Source organism: Vanellus vanellus (assembly GCF_965231255.1).
Source record: "Vanellus vanellus genome assembly, chromosome: 4".
NCBI lineage: Eukaryota > Metazoa > Chordata > Aves > Charadriiformes > Charadriidae > Vanellus > Vanellus vanellus.
The window spans coordinates 30,323,779-30,343,671 of NC_138909.1; the positions used below are offsets into that span (position 1 = coordinate 30,323,779).

The 19,893-nt window shown below is 42.0% G+C and overlaps 1 protein-coding gene and 1 long non-coding RNA gene across 2 annotated transcripts in view; one reads left to right on the forward strand and one right to left on the reverse strand.

The window, feature by feature from the left end:
- The window catches only part of METAP1 (methionyl aminopeptidase 1), a gene marked incomplete at its 5' end in the record, with an annotated part of 29,075 nt that extends 20,419 nt beyond the window's left edge, over window positions 1-8,656 (reverse strand). Inside the window, one exon of the mRNA XM_082482367.1 lies at window positions 8,543-8,656. Within this exon, the coding sequence (XP_082338493.1) occupies window positions 8,543-8,656 (114 nt within the window). The remainder of the gene's footprint in view (window positions 1-8,542) is intronic.
- Window positions 8,657-8,939: 283 nt separating this feature from the next.
- Window positions 8,940-17,710, forward strand: LOC309671553. Its single transcript, XR_014269157.1, has 3 exons — window positions 8,940-8,963; window positions 16,442-16,664; window positions 17,371-17,710. It is a non-coding gene; the product is annotated as an uncharacterized lncRNA (long non-coding RNA).
- Window positions 17,711-19,893: the final 2,183 nt, after the last annotated feature.

Here is a 19,893-nt window from a genome sequence, read left to right on the forward strand (position 1 = left end):
CAGTCGCCACATTCTCTGGGCTGGCACTCGACGTGCCATGGTGCTATGTAATGGTTTGGGCAACAAGAGACTTTGAAACCAACACTTTAGATTACCAGAGAGAATGTCTTTTTGAACAAGCAGTGGAAGGTTTTACTGTCACACCTGTATAACCTGCTGCATACACAGACCTTTGCGCTGCACTATTATCTGTTGTCTGTTGGACAGCTGGAAAAGAAGTATGTTTTAATTGAGGCCAATTTTAAGAAAAAATAAAAACGCTAAAAGCCCTATTTCGAGGACACTAGAAGCACCAGTGTGGTTTTAATCACCTTTTAAACACCAGGCCTCTGTTCTGAAGCAGAAGGATTACACAGCCAAGGACTTAGAGCAACTACCAAGTCTGCAAATCTAGAATTCACTTCTTGGGATATAAAGGAGCATTTGGGGAATGAAGACATACATCAGCTGAGGTAATTACTTGTTGTAGTTGATTCTTTGCTTCCCCACGAAACTTTGGGGTGTATTCTCCAATGCCAACAGTCTTTCCTCTTTGCTGGCCCATAAACAGAAAACACCAGGCAAACAGCACACTGCTGGCAGTATCATAACCTGACAGGCTGCATTTTGACTTTTTATTTCCTGCAGCTGTAAACAACCTACCTAAGAGGAACCTGCATAAGGCTGCCATATGTCTGAGTTTTCCTGAACATGTTTTCCAGATTTCACTTGCCCTCAATTTCCAGAAGAAGAGCAGCTCTGTCAGAACTACTACAGCACAGCTCCGAACAAGCCGCTGTACACCAGGACATCCCAGACACGTGCATTATATGCACTTCAATCAACTGCAACAAGAACACACAGCGAGTCCGAAGCATTTTTGTAAGTGCAGGCTATTACAAGTGCAGTGTACAATCACTGAATATCTCTCTCTTGGTCTGACGCTTTTGGAAGGCATTTAAAGGATATGCTGCACATCCACCTACAACTCATGTATTTTGTGTAGGATCAGTCATATGCTTCCTGTAAGCACCGGACTTACCGGGTGCACATGAACTATTTATATTCAACAACTTACTGCACAAGCACTACATTGCACATGCCTGCAGAGCTCTGCCTTGGCAATTCCAGATAAAAATATGGCAGCTGTCATCTCACAGGTTGGAGAATCGTAGCTCTGGCGACAAAGCACTACCAGTGTACCACTGCATACTGCATACCTCACCTTCTATACAGCAGAATTCCTGACAAGCCATGGAAGAAAGCCACTCTTTCTCTCCATCTGGGCCACTTTCTGGAGAATTTTCGGGAGAAAATTCTGCTTTTTGCTGAGCCTTCTCTTGTCAGCCTTCTGCTGAGACATTTACTTCAATCTTCCTATTATCATTCCTGCCTCTAATGAGTCTTCCATGTTCCTATGCCATATACAGATCAGGACAGAAAGTTTTCAATTATTAAATAAGAAAAAAAAAAATCCAGGAAAAAATATCGGGGCGATTTTTAATATTAAAATGAACAAAATTCTTTTCTGATATGGTTAAAAAAGGAACACATGACTTTGCATGGCAATATTTGAAAACATTAATTAGCTTCAGGGGGAAAGTACACAGAAATAATATGAATTAGGCTTCAAGTTTCTTGGAAGACTTCCTGGATTTTATTTCAAACATTACATTATCCATTACTATGTCTGATATTAAAATCCCCACACTTCTCATGTAAAGCATTATTCTATTTAATGCATGCTGGTTTTATATAGCAATCAAGACAAGACTTGGAAACACTGAAGAGGACTGCACAAGAAGAGAGGTCAAATGTATGACAAAAAAAGGTGGGGAGTGGGGAGTAATCCTCAATTTGCTTAGAGCAATCTTGGGTACAACTATTCTATCATCAAGAAAAACACGATTGTGATTTTTTGACAGAGGCCATCAACACATTTAAACCTTTAACAACATTTCTGGCTTCAAGCCATTCTTAGGCCAATCCCACTGCTTCTGTATTTAGAGACAAGCTCAACCCAGTGGTCACCAGAACACGTGGAAGTCATGTTATTCCTCTAAATGACTTTTACCTTAAGGAGACAGCCCAACATCTATTTACTAGTTGAAATATTGACAGAATTATGCAGCATAGCAGAATTTGTTTTACAGTAGAGTGCATTTTGACTATGAACACAATGATCACTACCAAATACCTTAGGTAGGTTTTGGTTTTTTTTTTTTTTAAATCAGCCATTGAAAGAACAAAACAAAACAAAAGCCTTTAAAACAGTTGAGCTACTTAGCAAGGAATTTTTTTCCTATGTTTATTGTCATCTTTACAGTAATAACAGGGAGCTTCTTATTCTTTCGGTTCATGTATCCATGCCACCTGATTAAGAGATAGAAAAGCACAGCCAACTGCAAATTCCAGAGGAGAAAAGGGAGCTAAATCAACCAAGATTAGGATATAACTACACTGCAAACCTCTGTATAGTACAGACGTAACCAAACTAGCTTTAAATAAGCTACCCAAGTACAGGAAGCTATGCAGGCACCACAACACTGAATTCAAGGCATACTCATAGACTGTTTCCGAACTGCCTTTGCAAGGTAGCAGCTCATTTAAATACTGGCATTGGACACTAAATACACCTATCAGCAGGTATGCAAAAACTGCCCCTCTGTACAGTTACTGAGAACTCCAATTCATGTCCAGCTTCCACAAAATTACCCCTCTCCATCCACTCTGCTCATCATTTAGACCCACTGTGATGAATTTCCAAAGATACCTATTCTACAGAGAAAAAAAAAAAAAAAAGACAGCTGGAATTGAGACTGTGGGGACGGACTGGCTGTCTCTTTGCATGTCATTATACCCTGAATTGTAATGGGCAAAAACCGAGAAAACACTGTCAAGCAGTACACAGTATTTAAAAATATTCTGAGCAATTTTTTTAATAGAATTTGAAAGTGTCCTTTGGAATGTAAAACTGTCTAGGGCTTCATCTGAGGTCATGTAGTTTTGCTTAATGAGAACTGTTTTTTGACCAAACCACCCTGAAGGTATGCAGAACAGAAGACAAAAAAGCTTAAGTATGGCATTTAGCTTAAGAAAAATATCATGTTATCAGTGATATATATATTTGATACAATACAGATAACCGTACATTTTATGCAGAAATACAAGTATGTTGAAGAATACAACTGTTAATACATTTGATGTTAAAATAAAACAGCGGCTCTTTTTAGCATGCTAAACCCTATTCTTCTAGGCGTGGTACAAGCCCACAGAGATAGCCTCTGACCAGAAAAACTCAGTTTAAAACGCTAAGCAGCATACATGACTAGTCAGTTTTTCAGAAGAGCTGAATATGCATTTTCAGGTTCAAATCCAAGGGAAGCACCTACAATGCAGCACCTTGGTACCAGCCACGTTGGCTTCCTTATTCACCTAAAGCTTGATCTCACAGAGACTCCTAGGTTCCACATGACAGAGCCCTTCCTTTGAGGAAGGGACTGCGTTTTGCAACTCTTCAGATTTACAGAGGTATGCAAGTGATTCTTGAGAGTAGAGAAGGAAAAACAGACTAGAGAAATTCAAACTGGACCATTCTTTCAGTATATTGAACACTAGTAGGAAAGACTGCCTATAGGAGTCTGAAGTTTTACTTTCAGAAAGTTACAAGGGCTCAGCATTTGTTCAACAATAACCAGGCATTTACCACAGACACAGGTATTTATGGTGATTTATAGGCAATTGAAAATGTCAGTTTCTTGGTGAAGGGAATCTGTCCAAAGATCTTCTAGAAGACAGTATCTGCAGAGTGCCATTTATATCAAAAGAAATCCATATGCGTTGCAGTTGGATCCAAGGAGCAGGTTCTAGCCTATTTTAGGCACAGCAAAGAACAGTGAACCAAGAATGAAATATGGCATTTACGTCCTACTGTCTGACATGAGAGAGGACAAAAAAGAGTTTCATCCAGGTCCACTGCTCTCCACTCCCTACCCCCGACACACTGAAGGTGAAAGGAAACAGCACAGTGGGGGACGGGACACCGCCATTCTTCAGGACCACAATTTTTCACGAATTACAGCGACCTTGAGTATCCAAAGCTGCCAAGGGCCCAGTTCTGAGTATCTGCAAAAATATCCCTCCCAGAAAGGAGTAAATAAGTATACAAACCCACTGAGAAAACAGAGCAGCATTTCTTTCCTGTCAGTGGAATTTAATGAGTCATGCCCCATCTCAAATGGAAAGAGCCCCATCGGTGGGCATCCACCATTGCCAGAGAGATGACGCTGCCTACCATACAGTTCAGAGAAATAATTTCTCTTCAAACACCACAAACACACGTCCAACCACTGCTCACATATGGCAGCTTCACCATGTCATGGTCCTTGCTTTTGACTCTATGACCAGATCACTTGATATACCTGGGCCTCTTTGAGACTGACAGCAAACAATGCAAAGCAGGAAGAGGCGACTGTTCTTCTTGAATAAGTCAGGACTACTGTTCCGATAGCAATCTGTGGCATTGCCCTCTTGGAGGAAAAAAAAATGCAGCACAGGCTACTGACTTTATAATAAGAGAACATTACCAGTATGTAGCTAGAAATAGATGTTTCTGAATTTGGCTGAAGAAACATGTCCATGCCAGCATCCAGTCCGCACCACAGAAAACCTCAGATTACTCTGTTTCATCTGAGACACTTATACAGATATAAATAGTAAAAGAGAGGAAGTTTTCATGAAAGCAACACAAAATTATTAATAAGAGATCAATTTATAATTAGAAGGCTCACATAAAAGTGGTAACTGGAGATCTCAAGAAGAGTTACTACCTTCCCTCTGTTCATCATTCAGCAGCCTGTAAAAGGCATAGAAGAAATGTAAATTGTGTATTTAAACATGAACCGATTACATATACTACATATAATTTACACACAAGTGACATATGTACCTATAAAGGCAGATTTCACGATAGCAAATTCATCTTAGTAAGAGAAACAACAGGCTTGAGATGTGATGCTGGGCATCTGTGTTATTTCCACATTCAGAAGATACAGTGAGATACAGTAATTCAGTCTAAGATGATAAACACACGCAACACTGTAGTAAGTCTCTACAAAAGAGAAGCAAGACAGTGAAAGAAGGTAGCTGGCAGTGACAGTACTTGATTTACTAGCCTAAATTAAGGTATTATTAAAAGGTTAACAGAAGACAGAATCCCTCAGCAAAATATTCCCTCTCGTTACACCTTGGAGTGAAATAAATAAAAAAAAAATAACACCAGGGTTCAACACACCACCTCAGAGCTTCGCTGCTGCTAAAAGCCATCTTTACCCCACCTCCATTGCCAGTTCAAAACCTCCCTGCTAGGCCAGAACTTGGCTGCCTTGGCCCCCTTTCCACCCATGACCCACGAGCACAACTGTTACCCAACAGCTGTAACCAGTTTCCAAGGTGCACAACACCCAAAGATGAAACAGAGTTGGGTCAAAGGAATTTCAAAGGGTGTCAAATTACTTCAGAGAAAGCATTTTCAGGGCATGTTGTTAAGACATACTCTTTCTGATGCAGAAAGAGGGAAAAAACAAATGACTAAAATAATGCTCTTTCTCAAGGAAAGAAGAAACACAAATGATAAACCCACTGGGGAAATCACTGTCTTGATACAATCTACTTGAAAGTTCACTTCAATTCTCTACATGCAGTGAAGAAAAATGTTTAGTCAATCTCCTCATTACACTGAGAGTCTCAGTCCTATACTACCTGCATTAGTTTTTCTTAACAAATTATATGTTACTATTTATAATCAAAAACCATTGCTCCATACTGGTTACCTTTCTATAGCAGTTCACACTCTTCTATTGTTTATTCTTCACACTGGAGCGAAACTACAATTTGGTTTTAGCTCTGACTGGAGTTTTGGCTGTATAAACAAGTCATTGTAGGCTTCCAAGCAAATTAACCTAGTGTGCAGGTAAGTCTGTACAGATGGTCTCACCCCTCAAAGAGATGCCAGGTAGCTTGTCACTCCCATCCTGCCCTCAGCCCAGAGTAAGCAAGTGCCTGCGTACCCGTAGCTAACACCATTGCATTCAATAAGGACCGGTTGACTTTATGGCCACGCCAAGCTGGGCCACAGCAGGCAAGTGCTCTTCAGAAGCAGGCTCCTGAAGCACACAGCTTTGGGGAGCTAAACCAGCAAAAAAAAAAAAAAATAATGCAACTGCTTTTCCTCCATTAAAAGAAAACCCTAAAAAAAACTCAGAAGCAGCTCGCCAAGGAATCAGGGCCAGCTTAATGGAAGGGGTAGGAACGTGCATCCTTGGAGGGAGGGAATAGGACCATGCCAGCTATAACACAGGCTGTGCTGTGACATGGAATAACATCCTAGGTCTACTCACTAGCTTATCTAACAGTTATTTATGCACAATGGAAAGAAAATCACCAAAGAGAGAACTTTGGGCAAGTTTCACAAACGCTAACCAGTCATGTACCGTCAGCTGAAACTTGCTGGAAGTCCAGAGAAAATTTCCTGGCTTTTAAAGACTCCTTCGCCAATCATATGCTTATTTCACCAGACAGCCAGGTTGTCAGCAGCACCTCACCTACTCTCCTGACAGTGCTCAGAAGACACTAGCAGAGCACTGTAGTCAGTCTCCTCCATCGCACACACCACATGATGGGGAGAGCTGGAACCTTGGGGCATAGACCTGTGCTGGGCCCCACAGAAGGCACTAAGGGGGGCTGAAGTTCCTCACTGCAGGCTGAACACAAGGACCCTTCTCTCAGTGCATGACACTTTTTGCACATCTTGAAAACAAGATGCCATTAATTTTCTTCTGTCTTCTGTAACATGTGTAGCCCCAAAACCTTCAAAGCACTTTTCATACAGGGAATAACTATGCTTACCTATGACAGTGAGGCACAGTGACACACACACCCAAGGTCACTCAGAATAAGACGACTGGGATTCCCAGTTCAGTATTTTATTTTCTAGGCAGGACAGGTTTACAAGCATGTAGTCAGTCATCCAGCAGCCTATTTTAACAAGCTAATAAATATTTCGGGTAATTCCCCTTTTACCTTACAACAGTAGCAGATATTTCAAAAGAACAAAACCTAATATATAGATAACAAGAATCTCTGCATCCTATATAAAATTAGCTGAACTGAGGATAGGACAGAGGGGAGTGAAGATGTTACTAGGACTTCTCACACAGACTCATTTGGTGTATTAACAAATGGTTTTGTCAGCACCAACTAATATTTGTATATGCTGAAGATGCATTTATGATGAGTTTTACATCAGACATGTCAAAACGGGTAGTAAAATGCAGAGCAAATCCTACAAACCAGCTATAAGCACCCCATGGAAACTAGAGATACAGAATTGTCAGAACAATTTTGAGTTGCAGTGGATGTAGTTTAGCATTAACTCCCAGCATCTGGCACCAGAGACTTCAGAGGAAAGTACCAGAAACCATACAGTGGGTGTGTTACATGCACGTGGGAAGTTTTCCCCTAGTCCTATGCAAACCATAAGTATCAGTTTACATCCTGACTCAGAAGAAAATTTGTCCAATTAGCATGGTAATCCATCTGATGTGACTGAATGATTTTAACTTCAGTGATTTTACACTGAATTATAATTCTGACAATGAAGTTCACCATTAATTTGTGAATCAAACATGTACTTCCTCACTGATGTTGACAGAAATTACACATACAAAAAGTCCAAAGTATTAGGCTATGTATTTTACTGTGTATTTTCAAGTTATTAAAAAAAAAAAAAAGCTAAACAAAAAAACCCACTCAACAGCCATAGAATCATAGAATCAAACAATCCTTTTTAAATCTAAATTAAGAACCAAACTGTTTACCACTGTGGTAATAAGTGAGGATAGCTGAGGCCTACGGAATACATTTAACAAGAGTTGACGGTTGTACGACAACTGGCCTAACCTGTATCTCCCTGTTTGGCCCTCTTAAAGTAAAATATCATAGAATGGAATAGAATAGAATGGTCCATAGAATATCCAAAGATATTTAGGAAAATAAAAAAAGTAGAGCACCAAATCCCAAATCATTTTCCCCAAAAGCTTTTATTTAGTTCAAGGAAACAGAAAAATCTGGTTTGGGAGCAACAAGTCTCCCGGTGTTTATCGAAGCCCAGCAACTCCAGAGCCAGAGCTGATGCAGAGACAGAAATGCACAGGATGGAATGTGATGAGCGCGTCTCATTTTGTCCCACTAAGCCCTTAATTTTAGGGAAGGGGAGGCGGGGGGGGGGGGGGACACGACCACCCAAACCTTCAGGCAAAAGAAAACCCGTGCGCCCCCCCCCCGAAACTCCACGGCTGCTCTTTAGCAATGAAATCCCGCATTACCCCTAGCCATGAGGAGCAAAAGGGCTCCAGCCAGGAGCTAAACCCGGGCACGAAGGGCCGGGCCCGGGCGGCCGGAGGTAGGCGAGGGGAGCCGGCTCCCTCCCTCCCTCCCTCCCCTCCTCCGCCCGCCCGCCCGCAGCCCGGCACAAGGGTGCCCGGCAGCACGGTTGGGGCCTCACCTGAGAGCAGAAGTAGGAACCCTGGATGCCCAGCTTGAGGCAGGTCGGACACTGCAGCTTGGCCTCGCTACTGCAGCCGGCCGTCTCGCAAACGCGGGTCTCCACCGCCGCCATGCTGCCGGGCTGCCACAGGCGCGGCGCGGCGAGGGAGGAGCCGCCGCCCGGAGGTGCCGCCGGCTGAGGCGGGCGGGGAGAGGAGGGGAGGGGAGGAGCGGCGCGGAGCGGCCCTGAGGGCCGCTCCGCGCCGCTCCTCCCCTCCCCTCTTCTCCCCGCCCGCCCTTCACCTCCTCGCAGACCGCGGGGCGAGGCGGGAAAGCGGCGGTTGGGGCGGCTGGTGCCCTCAGGAACCGTTAAACAGCCCGGAGAGGGCGGGAGGAGAGCTGGGGGCCTGGTGGGGGACAGGGTCACCCCGGTGGCTGAGGTAAGAGGAGAAGTCAGGCTCCTGCTTCCCCCGTCGCCTTGAAACGTGCCCTTAAATATGCGCCTTTCCATCTGCCAGGGAGAAGGAAGTTCTTTGCCTTCTCGTGTTTTTTTTTGTTTTTTGCTCTTTTTTTTTCATCAGTGAGGCTGTATCCCACCGTTTTCAAGTGTATCGTCTTTATTACGGAGCACGCTGTTGGTCTGTAAGTCTGCGTATATAGTTTATAATAAGCCTTTCGCTCTATTTTTTAGCTCTTGTTTGGAAGGGGGGAGGTAAAATAAATCACAAACTCAATATTCACTAAGGCCGGAACTGAAATCAGAAAAACAGGCTGCAAAGTCATGATGGTATTAGCACAGGAAGGATGCTAGTTTTTTTCCTGGAAAGAGAAAGATTAGATACCAGTGATCTGTCATAAAAATAAGTGTGACTAATCACAGAATCACAGAGTGGTTTAGGTGGGAAGGGACCTTGAAGATCATGGAGTTCCAACCCCCCTGCCATGGGCAGGGACACCTCCCACTAGACCAGGTTGCTCAAAGCCCCATCCAGCCTGGCCTTGAACACCTCCGGGGATGGGGCATACATATGTAATACATACATTATATTTCTCCCATTTACATGGATTGATCTTGAAAAAATACTACCTGTGCCTATAAAGCTAATTGCACTTATGTTTTCTGAGTATTGATGTCAAGGCTACTGACAGTACTAAAACATCTCTAACTTAATATCAATGCAAGACACTTTTTACTGGTTCATAAGTCAAGAGGAACTTGCTTTTCAAAAGAACATGGAGAGATGCCTATCGAGTAGGAGAACAGCTACAAAAGAATCTAGAGCACATATTTGCTAGATCTGGCCTTAGTGCTGGGATTCCACTCCTTGTTCAAAATCTCTGTTGTCTTCCCAATAGCTGCCAGGCACAGCCTATGATTTCAGTCAAAACGTTGCAGGATTGGATTCTCTCTTCCTGCTTCAATGTCATTGACTTCAATGAAACCACACCAATCCTTATTCTCATCTTACTACACAAAATATTATCCTCATTTCCTGGCATCCAGGTAACTCCTCAGAAAGTGTGATTCAAAAACCAAACTATAATTTCAGCATTTTCTGCAATTGTGTTCTATTCTCTGTGGTCTTCTGGCCACATCTTTAATAGAAAATTATCTATCTCCTTGGCTTAGAGGTTAAGTGAAAATTTTCACTTAATAACTCGAGAACAGAAAAGCATACATGTTATTCTTTTGTCAGAATAAGTGTATTTGTATAAACTTACCTGCTATCTTATGACAATGCAATCGGTAAAAAGTGGCTAAGTAGCCCAGCTAATTACGGGACCAAGGCACCAGATAGTAAAGTATCAGTTGCTGGTTTGTTGTGTGATGAACCCTTTCACTAGCATGGTCAAACAACCAAAGGAATTTGATGCCGTGCTTTTATTGACATGTAATTGCAGGTGGATACCTGTCCGTCTGACAGTTCTCACCTTTATTTCTCTAATATTGATAATACTTGTATCGGCCTATTGTTCGTAGAAAGAGAATACCGTGACAGTGGATTAGGAAATGTTTCTAGGATGCTTGTAACATACAAAGATTACAACTATTATTTTCTTGGAGTGAAAATAGCTATGTATTGATTCATGTAGCTCATGCTGTGACAGCATTTAGGTCCAAATTCTGAAGACAGGCAACCAATTGCCAACCAACATAATGAGGTATCTTTAAAGGACACGTTCACAGGCTGTGATTTTACATACTCCAATTCCAAGTTATTATTAAAGGCTTCGTTTAAACTTCTTAAAGCAAAATGTTCCTGAACGGGCAGAATCACTTAAATGATCCGTGTTCTTAGCAGGTATTGTATTGGCTACAGCCCATGAAAAATCAGTGCTCCTTGCTCCTTTTCTAAGTAACCAACAAATCGAGCTATCAAGCAATGCAGGACAGATACCTTCGTACACTTCATACGCTTGTTGTCACTTTGTGCCATTTAAAGAACCCTAAGGAGTTGTAGACATCATTTACCTGGCTATGTAGGGTTTATCAGTGCTTGGTGTCACTGACACGGTATAAAAAACCTGAAGCATACTGGTCGATCTAGTCCAGTGTCTTCTGCTCAAATGTCATCATCTGCTTCTTGATGCGATTTCAGTATAATAACCATTAATAATTTAGGATACTTTACTACATTTTATGAGTATTTAATTCACATTTAATTTCATGTGTGAGTATAACTTTACAATTTACTCCTATTTGTATCTTTCAATATCCTTACTGGGACAACATCGGTATATGTTTGTGCTTATTTTGTAGTGGTTGATAATGATGCACATTAGAAAAAAACGACCTCTAACTAGTAGACAGGGTTCCTTCTGTTACTCAGTTTCATTTATTTGATGCATTTCTGACATGCAGAATAACAGCATGCTGTTTTCCCACTTACTTGGAGAAGCCAAGGATGCACGTACAAATTAAACAATTTAAAAATATATGTAATTTAAAGAACAGTGAACCCCCTAATTAATGAGTTAACAAACTTGCTTATTTGTCCTCTTCAGTGTTTGAAAAGAACACAGACTGCATTTGCAGATCAGCCTAGAGCAACTAACTCTGAAAGTTTTGACCTAAGATTTCTTTTTATTGTTGTTGTGATGGTTTTTAGTTTTAAACAGCCCTATATTATCATCCCCGTAGTAAAAAATTATGTGGATTCTGTGGTATTTCAATGCTTTTGTTTTCCAATTTGGCCTTGATTTCCTGATTTGATAAGTGAACTGATTCACGCCTCCTGGAGGTCCGTCCACTGCCATTTCCCGTTATCTGGTGGCACACTCAGTCTCACCAGGGAAGTTCACTGACCTTTGCTGTGACCTTCCCTGAGTAGAGCTCTTTTTTCTCTGTCAGGCTTTGCATGTCACTTTCTAGCTGCCTGTCCCCCTGTGTCACAGACAAACACACACAGAGGCATGAGTCAGAAATTTTATAGCCCATTCATGGTCCTTGATTTATGTCAGTGCTGTATTCCTGCTGTCCTCCCAACTTCTCCAAAGTGATGCAAGGCTGGGAGCGTGTGAGGTTGGCAAACAAGGGCAGAAGGAGAGGTCAGCAATGTCTCATGGGTCAGATAGCTTCTGCAAAAAACCTAGAGCAGCTGGCAGCTAAGGCAGCTGCTAGTTAGGAAGAAAATGGCCACTGAATTTGACATTACTTAATTAAGAGAGTGCCTTAGCTCATGTTCCCCCTCCTTGCTTTGCTTCTGTACATTGCAGTAATGGGGGTTGGGCAATTGCACTTTCCCAGTGAAGCTCTTGGGTATAGTAGCTGTCTTCTGTTCAGGCTCATTGAAGACACAATTAAATGCCTCTTTGTTTAGCGATAGCTGAAACAATGCAAAAATACCACCCAGGAGCTAGACCACATGCAAATGTGCACTATTATGGCTTGGACAGATGGTACAGGCACTTAACTGAGATTCTCATACCAAATGCAACAGTTATGTAGGTTGTGTGTGTCTGTACGGGAGTGTAAAAAAGAGAAAATGCAAAACCATCGCAAATGCACACAAAGAAACACATCTCAAAGATGGCCACAAAATATATGTAGCATGATCTTAAAAAATAAGAGTAAAAAAGAGCCCTTGTAGGAAGCGGTACCCAGAAGAAAAGACAAACCTGTAGTCAAAGCAAAATAGTCTTACTATGACCAGAGGGAAAAAAAAAAAGACTTTATAAACATCCTTCGTAAATGAACAGAGTTGCATTAAAGAAATACCTGTCTCCTGTGGGATTTCAAAGGCTGTCTAATTCTGTAAGTCAAAAGGGGTTGCAATGTATTGTAAGCCCCTGCAGCGCTCTTATTCCTTCCATTGGTGGAGATGATACAAACTAAACTACTGAAAGGCCCACTACAGCCACAGTTCAGACTGGAGCAGGCTTACTCAGAGCTTATTCCAAGCATGCTTTCTCTAGTTGTGGTGGAAAGCAAGGTCCTGTACATTCTCTTGTTTTGCTTTGTTTTGCTTTGTTTTGTTTGTTCAATCTGCACTGCCTCTTGCAGCATATGTAGTAATATAGTGGATCAAAATTTCTACTATGATTTAAGAACAATTCTCTCTGAATTCAAGAACACTCTTCTTGTATCCAAGAATCTTAGTGTTTTCCAATATATGCATATGAAGTTGGTTGCTTATCATGGGACAAGAACAAAAGAAAACAAGCTGCATCTTTTTAAACAAAATGGTATTTTATAAACAGCATTCCTGTTTAACCCATAAGTTGCAAGCTTTAAAGAGCGAAACTCTGCCGCTTGTAAAATTTGAAAGAATCCATGAATGTGTCTTGAGGTGATAAAAATTTTTATTCTTTACTATGGAAACACAATAAAAGTAGCGGAGTGATGTTCTTGCCCAGTGAATTCAATGGGAATGTTACGGATATCAACAGAGATTTCATGCAGTTTTTGTCATCAAAGTCAAGGCCATTAAAAAAATAGACTAATAGTAGTAAAACGCTAAAACTGTTTTGTTTCCGTTTTAGCTATCATGGACAATACTGTGAGACATTAAAAATTCTCTTTTATTTTCAGGTTTCAAAATCAAACTAAGATGGTCAGATTTTTAATCACATAAAACACAATGATTCCAAAAGTGTTCTGTTGCTGATGTGAGTGATCTGCTCCATTTCCACTCAAATCAGTGAGATACAGGTGTGCAGATCAATTAGAGCTTATACTTGCACACCTCTGACTTTGATGCTGCACTTTTCAGAATGAAACAGATGTTCCTAACAACTACTTAGGTTCACACTGAAAACTGATAGAGCTCTAAAGTGTGCAAGGGTTACTGAAGAAGAGATATTGAACATTTCTTACTTCAGACCCTTCTCTTTCTCCACTATAACTTCAAAAGGTGTGATTTTGTGGAAGTATCTATACCTCTTTGCCTTCTACCTTGATTTTCCTTTTAGTTAGTTGCAGATGATGTCACTTGCAAGGCAGCCACATCACTTCTAAGGATCTTGCTTATGTGTGTCAGTGACTCAAAGAAAAGATTACTGTAGCTCATAATCCTCTCATTGCTATTATAAGTTGTTGGATAACTTCTGATGTCATCTTTAGAGGCCTTGTGCCTCTGTATCTCAACAAATTGAAGAACATGTATGAAACAACACCACATGCTTACTTCCTATTTGTGTAGTAATAAAGTAGGCCACGTACAGAACTCAGATGTAATATATTACATCTATTTTATTAAATGCTGTTAGTAATCATACCTGTCTTATAGGGGACTTTATGCTGTTATCTCTGTAATGCATAAGAAAAATGAGAATCCAGCGAAATGCTGTATGACATTTAGTATCATTTGGTGGTTAACATTCATTCACAGTTCTTCTCAGTAAAATGATGCTTAAAGCTCTAAAAATGAGGTCTGTACACTTGGTTCATTGAGAATAAAAATATAAAGTTAAATGCAGAAGCAGCTCAAGATAAAATGATCACAGAGGAAGAGGATTCTGGTTGGATTATCTTTATTTATGTTAAGAGACTTAAAGGGCAGGATTAAAACAGGCAGTCAAAGAATGTGCATGGTTGCCAAACAAGTAAAATGGAATATCAGATCCATCTGGTGGCATATTAGGAAAATAAATAGGAAGGTTTATTAATTACTGTATTCACATTAAACAATCTGTAAAGAATTACTAGGAACCAGATTTTATAAAATAGATAAAATGGAAGAGTATTTCACTGGACAAAAAATAATGCTTCTGCATGCATCGATGTACTTACTGAATGTCCGAATTTAATCATTATGTTCTTATTTTGCCATCATAACATGGTTTAACATTATACAGCATAGGGAGAAATATTTTCTATCTTAATTTTTGTTTTATCCCTGGGAAGATATGTTCCAGTTCTTTTATTTTCAAAACTTTTTTTCTATTTATTTTATAAAACAATATTATAAAAGGTTAAGAACTTAAATATATTTTTGTTGTGTTTTCCTTTAGAGATGTCAGGTGGCAGATAAAACATCACTTTATTGAACCCTCAGCCTTTGTTAAATCAAAATCAAATCATAACACTAAAATGAATTCCGTGGCAGAAAAAATACAGCAGAAAATTTATTGTTCTCATACATTTTTATTATAACCAGTGGCCATTCAGTGATCTACAAACAAATATAGTAGAAGGCAGCTTTGTTCTCTCTCCTAGTAGTAAAGAAACAACAAATACGATACCTTGCACCACCCTGTTGACTTGGAGACTATGGGATCTCTTTGGGATTGTGTACCGATACTGTCAGTAATAGATGTTTTTTATTAAAACATTCACGTATCCATCCCATCTGGAGTCCTATAAAAATCCTGAAGTCCTGAAGCAAAGCTCTTTACCTGAGTACCATAAGCCCTTCCCAGTACTTTTTCTGCTGGCACAGCGTATCTGTGGGTGTGGATTTACTTGCACCTCTATAAACATTCTTCCAGTAAACACTCTCACAGTACCACAGCCCCTATAGGAGTTATTGAGCCAGGCAACATTTTAGTCTGTGTTGGCCAGATTTCAGAGTGACGGGAAGTTCACCTCCCCTTAAAACCATTTTGTTTTTGGAAAAGCCGCTATTTAATCAAATCCAATTAACAAATTTATTAGAAATCAAATCACATCTGCGTAGGTTAGCATGTCAAGCCTAAAGAGAGAGATGTTAGAGGAGTACAAATACTTACTGACTTGTTCCATAATTAACCAACTCAATATTTGGTCAGGTTTACTAATAGTGAAATGCCAAGGAGGATCAAGTTGATCAGCAAGGGCAGAAAATGCATCAGGAACAGGAGATTTTGTTGCTTGTATATAGATTGTACAAATGTTACACTTAGATGTAACACAGAGACTGACTTTGTAGACATTTTCTTGTCTCTTCCATGGAACAGATTGTTAGAAAGCCCACAAGAAGAAAGACAGCTTTTGACTTCACCCTGAGTAGTGTTCAGGATCATTTGAAGAGCCATTCTTACGACAACTGCTTTAACATACTTTGATGCAGTATCATTACAGGAGCAGCAGCAGCCAAAAAATTCACCAAATTTGTCCTCAGTTTCAAAAAGAGGAACTATGTAAAAATAAGAGAGTTTGTTATAAAGTAACTTTAAAGTGCAGCTAAATTAAATTTTCAGAGGCAGCAAGGAAGCTATTTTAAGATGCACATTTTAGAAACTCAAGGTCTATACACACTTGGATTATTAATGAAGGCTTGAAAATGGACAGAAGGGACACAGCACAGGTAAACAACAGGCTAAAGGAGTCTATTAGAAACAAGAAGCTTTCTTTAAAAAAAGACGAAGTAATACTGAAATAAAAAAAAAAAATAGAAAAAAACCCACGTATTCCTGCAGATTAAATGTAAGAAAACAGTTAGGTTGGGTCCCCCCCAAAGGAATCAAAGCTAATAATAAATCTTTCTTCAATCCTTAGGAACAGGAAGCCTTCCAGAAGTCTGCTGGACTAAATGATAACCATGGTATTAACAGGAGTACTCAAAGAAAACAAGGCCGTTACAGAGAAGTTCATAAACTATTTGAGTCCACGTTCACCAGTGGATATCCTGGAAATTGAAGGGATTTTGAAGAGAGAATGGATGAAACAGATAAAATGAAGAGTAAGAAACCACTAGGAACCAGATGGAAATTGCTAACAGGTATGTGTAACTACAATTTTAAAAGTGTACTGATACCCAGTGTCTGCTGGATGGAAAATGGGATGCAAGTTTTTAAAAACAGTTCCATAGAAGACAGGGTGCCTGATGGGCTGGGGCAGGAATTCTGCTCTCTCTCCCTTGCAAATCAGTAGAAATTGGTGGACAACAGAACTAGTGGACACCGGATAAAGACGATCTACTTGGAAGGGTCAACATGACTTTTGTAGAGGGAAATTCTGCCTTACAAATGTACTGAATTCCCTGAAGAGTCAACCTACACGTGGGGAAAAGTGACTTATATAGTCCTAGTTGCATTTCCAAGGGGTAACTCATCTGCTTGGGGCAGATAGGGAACGCGCACCTGTCTGAAGCATCTGGAATATTTATCTCAAATCACAAGTTTCTCCACTAAACAGCTGTTTCTTTCACCTCTTCCCAACACCTTCCTTAGATACCTGGTTCCCTTAAAACATAGTGCTGAATAAGGTGCATCTCAATCCCGCTCTCACCTGCCTTAACTTCCTCTGTTCTCAGGAATGTAACTTCTTACTTCCTTTCTGTCATGAGATGAGCAATACTGTCCTGACTCTGGAAGGCGACTTCAAAGGAGAGAGCTTTAAAGGGTAGATTTCTAGGGGGAATTGAAAGCATTTTAACCACTATAATTACAAACCCTCCGTTCCTCACGCTGTGCCTCCATTTCTAGGTCACCCTGAAAGCAGATACTGCATGAATGTGCAGGAATGAACCTGGTCTCAAAGCCTGAAAACACCCTGCTTGCTAACAAACTCCTTAGCAGGTAAAACAGAATGGATGCGTGCAGATACCCTACCAGGAGGATCTGCTTTCTGTGACAGGAACATTTCAGAAGGAAAATGAAGTGCCTCTCTCTGGAGGCTCATGGGAATTCTGCACTGCTACAGCCTTTTCTCATGGAACCAACTTGGAGCTCCAACATGCTGTTCTTCCTCTCATACTGTTGTATTTCTTCTGTTCATCTGATAAGGCGTCATTTTTGCTCATGATTAACAGTCTAAAATACAGGCTCCACTATACTGCTTGAAGATCCTACTTTCTAAAATAGCTCTGTTTAATTTATAGATCATTTTTGTAAATTAGGAGTGCTGTGGCAATTCAGATATCCTTTACAGCCTTCTGATCTCCTGTGGAACCATAAAAAATTTCAGCTGTGGTGAGTCTCATTTTGTGCTTGATTTCTGCAGGGCTGCACCCTGCTATTTGCACACAGCAAAGCAATGGTTTTCTTTCATAGTGACTGGAATAAATTTATTAGAACTTCTAATTCCTTAATGGAGGGCCAAGGACTGGGGAAAACGTAACTGCTGCAACCTTTGTAGTTATTTTGGTCAGAAATATAATTCTAACTGGCGGTGGAAAGAGACTGAGGCAGTTAAAACAGTGGAAAAAAACATTGTGAGTGTCAAGTGTTAAGGCCTCTTGGTTTTAAAATAACAGCCCTCTATCTTTGTCTTTTCCTCTCTTTGAGAGGGCTCCACCTCTTGGGATCCTGTATTTTGAGATACTGTTTTCTGAGCAAATAGGGATGGACATGATTGCTTTCCCAGAAACAGCTTTTTAGTAAACTAGCTTTAGAGTTGTTGACACACAAACACTGAACGTAAGCCTGCCTCTCTGCTTCCAGACACATCCTGACCAAGGGAAGAAGACACATGCGCATGGCAATTTGTGGGCAGGCATGACAGCAGATAAAACCCAAGATGTTCTGCAGCCCACCAAGTGGCAGACACGTGGCTAGAGGACAGCGTGCCCAGGTGAACTTCGAAGTGCCTTAAACTGCCAGAGGGACGTAGGAAAGTAGTGTCCCATGGGCTCAGGAGGGTGGGAGCTGACAGTGGCTGGAGCTGTCCTTAAGACACGCTGTGCCCCTGCAGCCCTTGTACAGACATGTCCTTAGAGCTGAGTACAATTTTTGACACTCTGAATTATTGGGGAGAGTCTGTTTTGTGCCAGAGAGACGTGCCTGACAGTTGTGAATTTCTGTGCCCCACTTGCCAACAACTGAAGCACTCAGCTGGCAGTGCTGTACGCCCATACCGGCCCGTCCTGCACAGCCTGGCTGTGTTGCATTTCCCTGCGGAGAAGAGGTCTGGCCGAATGTTACCACCCTCTCCTCCCCCCTGGGACAAGGAGGAGATTTGGGCACGTGAGCCAAGAGGGATCTGCAGCACACTGACCATGTCTCTGCTGTAGGTGGTTGGACCAGGTGTCCCTGGCTTGGTAATTTGCTCGTAATCTTCAAAGCTTCAGCACACCTAATTGTCAATCCTGCCTAATCCTTCTTTGCCTGGAGAGCACCTCTCCCTTCCCTTCTCCCACACACCTCTGACGAGCTCTACAGACAGGCCTGAAGTCTGACATGGTGGCTGAGTGGATTTCCATGTTTACATCCTTTTACCAAAAAAATAGGAGGTCTTGGGTGGGCCGGTCTACCTCTGCTGACGGACGCAGAGCTGGGATAGCGAGGGGGAGAGATGGGCAGCGCCTCCCGCTTTCTTCTTACCCTCCGAACCTCCGTTTCCCCATGCAGGGAAGGCGTCCCACCTCCTGCCTTTGTCCTCCACCGTCCCGCACCTCCCTGCGAGGAGCCTGGCTGTACCCGGGCTGTACCGGCAGCCACACGCTTTGGCTGCCCCGGCATTCCTGACGCCGAACCGCAGCCGTCTCCTGGCCATCAGGTTTGAAAAGGAGCTCGTTTTCCCGTTTCCTGCCTTCTTTTTTTTTGGTTTCCCAAGTCTGGATCGCTGGCCGTCTCTCGGGCCGGTCCGAGTACCAACTCAATTAACCGCGGAATCAGCAAAATACCAAGTTCAATGAGACAAATAAAGCGCGTGAGCTGGAAACTCCGGGCGTTTCAGTCGGTGCTCGGGCGCCGGGGGGGTGGTGGGGTGTCCCTGGGGAGCGGCAGGCAGCCGCAACCGCCTCTCCCGAGTCACCCCCCCCCCCACCCGTTCGGGGGACTACGAGGACCACAAACCGGTCCATGTGCGTACAGAGATATATATATGTGTATATATGTCCTGCCCTGCGCGCCCCGCCGCGGCCGCCAGGGGGCCCCGCCCCCTCGGCACTGCCCGCCCCTTCCTGCCTCCTTACCTCCCCGTCGCACGTGCGACGACTACATCTCCCGGCAAGCATTGCGCCCCGCCCTGCTCCCGAAGGCCGGCACCACCCCTTCCCCCCTCCCCAA